The 1,912-nt window shown below is 60.9% G+C and overlaps 1 protein-coding gene across 1 annotated transcript; it reads right to left on the bottom strand.

The window, feature by feature from the left end:
• Positions 1 to 293: 293 nt before the first annotated feature.
• Positions 294 to 1,904, bottom strand: ETH_00038430 (uncharacterized protein; the record flags this gene model as incomplete). The annotated part of the gene is made up of 3 exons (XM_013375292.1): positions 294 to 437; positions 554 to 781; positions 1,018 to 1,904. Coding segments are annotated over 3 exons (1,259 nt in total), but the record flags the coding sequence as incomplete, so codon positions are not given.
• Positions 1,905 to 1,912: the final 8 nt, after the last annotated feature.

The raw sequence follows: 1,912 nt of genomic DNA, 5'->3' as shown, positions 1-1,912 counted from the left end.
AGGCTTTCTTTGCCCATCTTCCACTGCTGCTGCTGCTGCTGCTGCCTCCTCTCTAGCTTCCTGCTGCTGCTCTGCTGCTGCTGCACTTCTCTGTGCAGCTGCTCCTCCGCTGCATGCGCTGCCCGCAACGTGTCCTTTACCTTCGCAATCTGCAGCAGCAGCAACAGCAGCAGCAGCAGCAGCGCAACCAAACTGTAGCAGCAAAACATGAAGCAGCAACAGGCAGCCAGGACCAGCCCCCACAAGGACCCGCAAACACGCCTGCAGCAGCAGCAGCAGCAGCAGCAGCAAACCTCGGCGAGACAAGTCTCCAGCTGTCGCTGAAGAGACAGCCGCCTCTCCTCCAGCTGCTGCAGCCGCTGCTGCGCCTCCGATCTCCACGACTCTAAGGAGACAGCCCGCGACACAAGGCCATCTGCTGAGGCTTCAATGTGCTTCTGTAGCAGCAGCAGCAGCAGCAGCACAGCGCCGTGAATGAGAGGGAAGTCGAGCGGCAGGCGGAGCTGCTGCCGCAGCATAAGGGAGAGACGGTGCAGCAGCAGCAGCAGCTGACCCGCAGCTTGTTGAGGAAAGCATCCGATGCTTGCTGCTGCTGCTTCCAGACAAGCATTTGCTGCTGCTGTTGCTGCTGCAGCAGCTTTATGCCCTCCAGCGACTCTGCTGCTGCTTTGGGCAGCAGCTCGTGCTGCTGCTCCTTCAGCTTCTGCAGCAGCACTGTTTGCTGCAGCAGCCGGGTGCTCGCCCGCAGCCTCATGTTTTGCGGTACAAAGAGCTTTTCTGCCTGCAGCAGCAGCAGCAGAAGCAGCAGCAGCAGAAGTGGCTGTCTCAGGTCGGCAGCAACAACACAGCTGCGGGAGGCACAACGGAGCAGCAGCAGTAGCCACAGCTACTCCAGCAGCGAAAACAGCAGCAGCAGCAAGAAAAGCGACTCCAGCAGCAGCAGTAACAGCGGCAGCAGCGACAGCTTCAGCAGCAGCAGAAGGAACAGCAGCAATGGCAGCAGCAGCAGCAGCTAACATCTGCATCCTCAGCAAGGGGTATGTCGCAGGACTCAATCTTTCTCCCCAAAGCAGAAGCATCTTGCTGCAGCCTTGAGATTTGGTGTTCCAGCCGCTGCAGCTGCTGCCGCCGCTGCAGCAGTGCTGCTGCAGCAAGGACGCCGGACACGCCGCGAGCAGCAGCAACAGAGATGTCCTGCAGCAGCGGCTCTTCCTCCTCCAGGAAACCTTCAACTGCTGCCTCTGCAGCAGCAGCAGCTCCTGCTGCACCTGCTGCTGTTGCGTTGTTGCTGCCGGAGGCTTCAGCCTCACTTCCGTGCAGTCGCTGCTGCTGCTGCTGCTGCTGCTGCTGCAGCGGCGGTGGCGGCGTCGGCGACACTTCTGCTGCTGCTGTATCTCTCTCTGCAGCTTCAGCCTTTGGCTGCCCAGCAGGGGAGAGCTCGTCCTGCTGCTGCTGCTGCTGCTGCTGCTGCTGCTTGAGCACTGCCTGCTCTCTGAGTCTCTTGAGAGCAGTTTCTGTCTCCGAAACAGTAGCAGCAGACAGCAGCAGCGCGTCGAGCAGCCGCAGGGCCTGCTGCGACGACAGCAGCAGCGTTTGCTGCAGCAGCAGCAGCAGCTGCTGAAACAGCAGCTCCAGCTCATCCGGCACTTCTTCAAGGATGTCTTCTGGCTGCGGCTCCGCAGCAACAAACTGCAGCGCAGACGTGCCCTTTGCTTCTCCCTGCTGCTGCTGCTGCTGCTCTCCAGGCGCAGCAGAAGGAGACACGGGCTCTTGCGGAGCACCGTGCTGCTGCTGCTGCTGCTGCTTCTGGCGGTGAATCAGCAAGGTGTGCTGCTGCACTCTCGTGAGAATAATTGCCCTCAGCTGCGGCCGCTTCGCGATGGACCGAAGCAGCAGCTGCGGCGCTGCAGAA

This window comes from Eimeria tenella, genomic scaffold (genome assembly GCF_000499545.2).
Source record: "Eimeria tenella Houghton genomic scaffold, Eth_scaff2647, whole genome shotgun sequence".
NCBI lineage: Eukaryota > Apicomplexa > Conoidasida > Eucoccidiorida > Eimeriidae > Eimeria > Eimeria tenella.
This window is presented reverse-complemented; position numbering and strand designations above follow the sequence as displayed.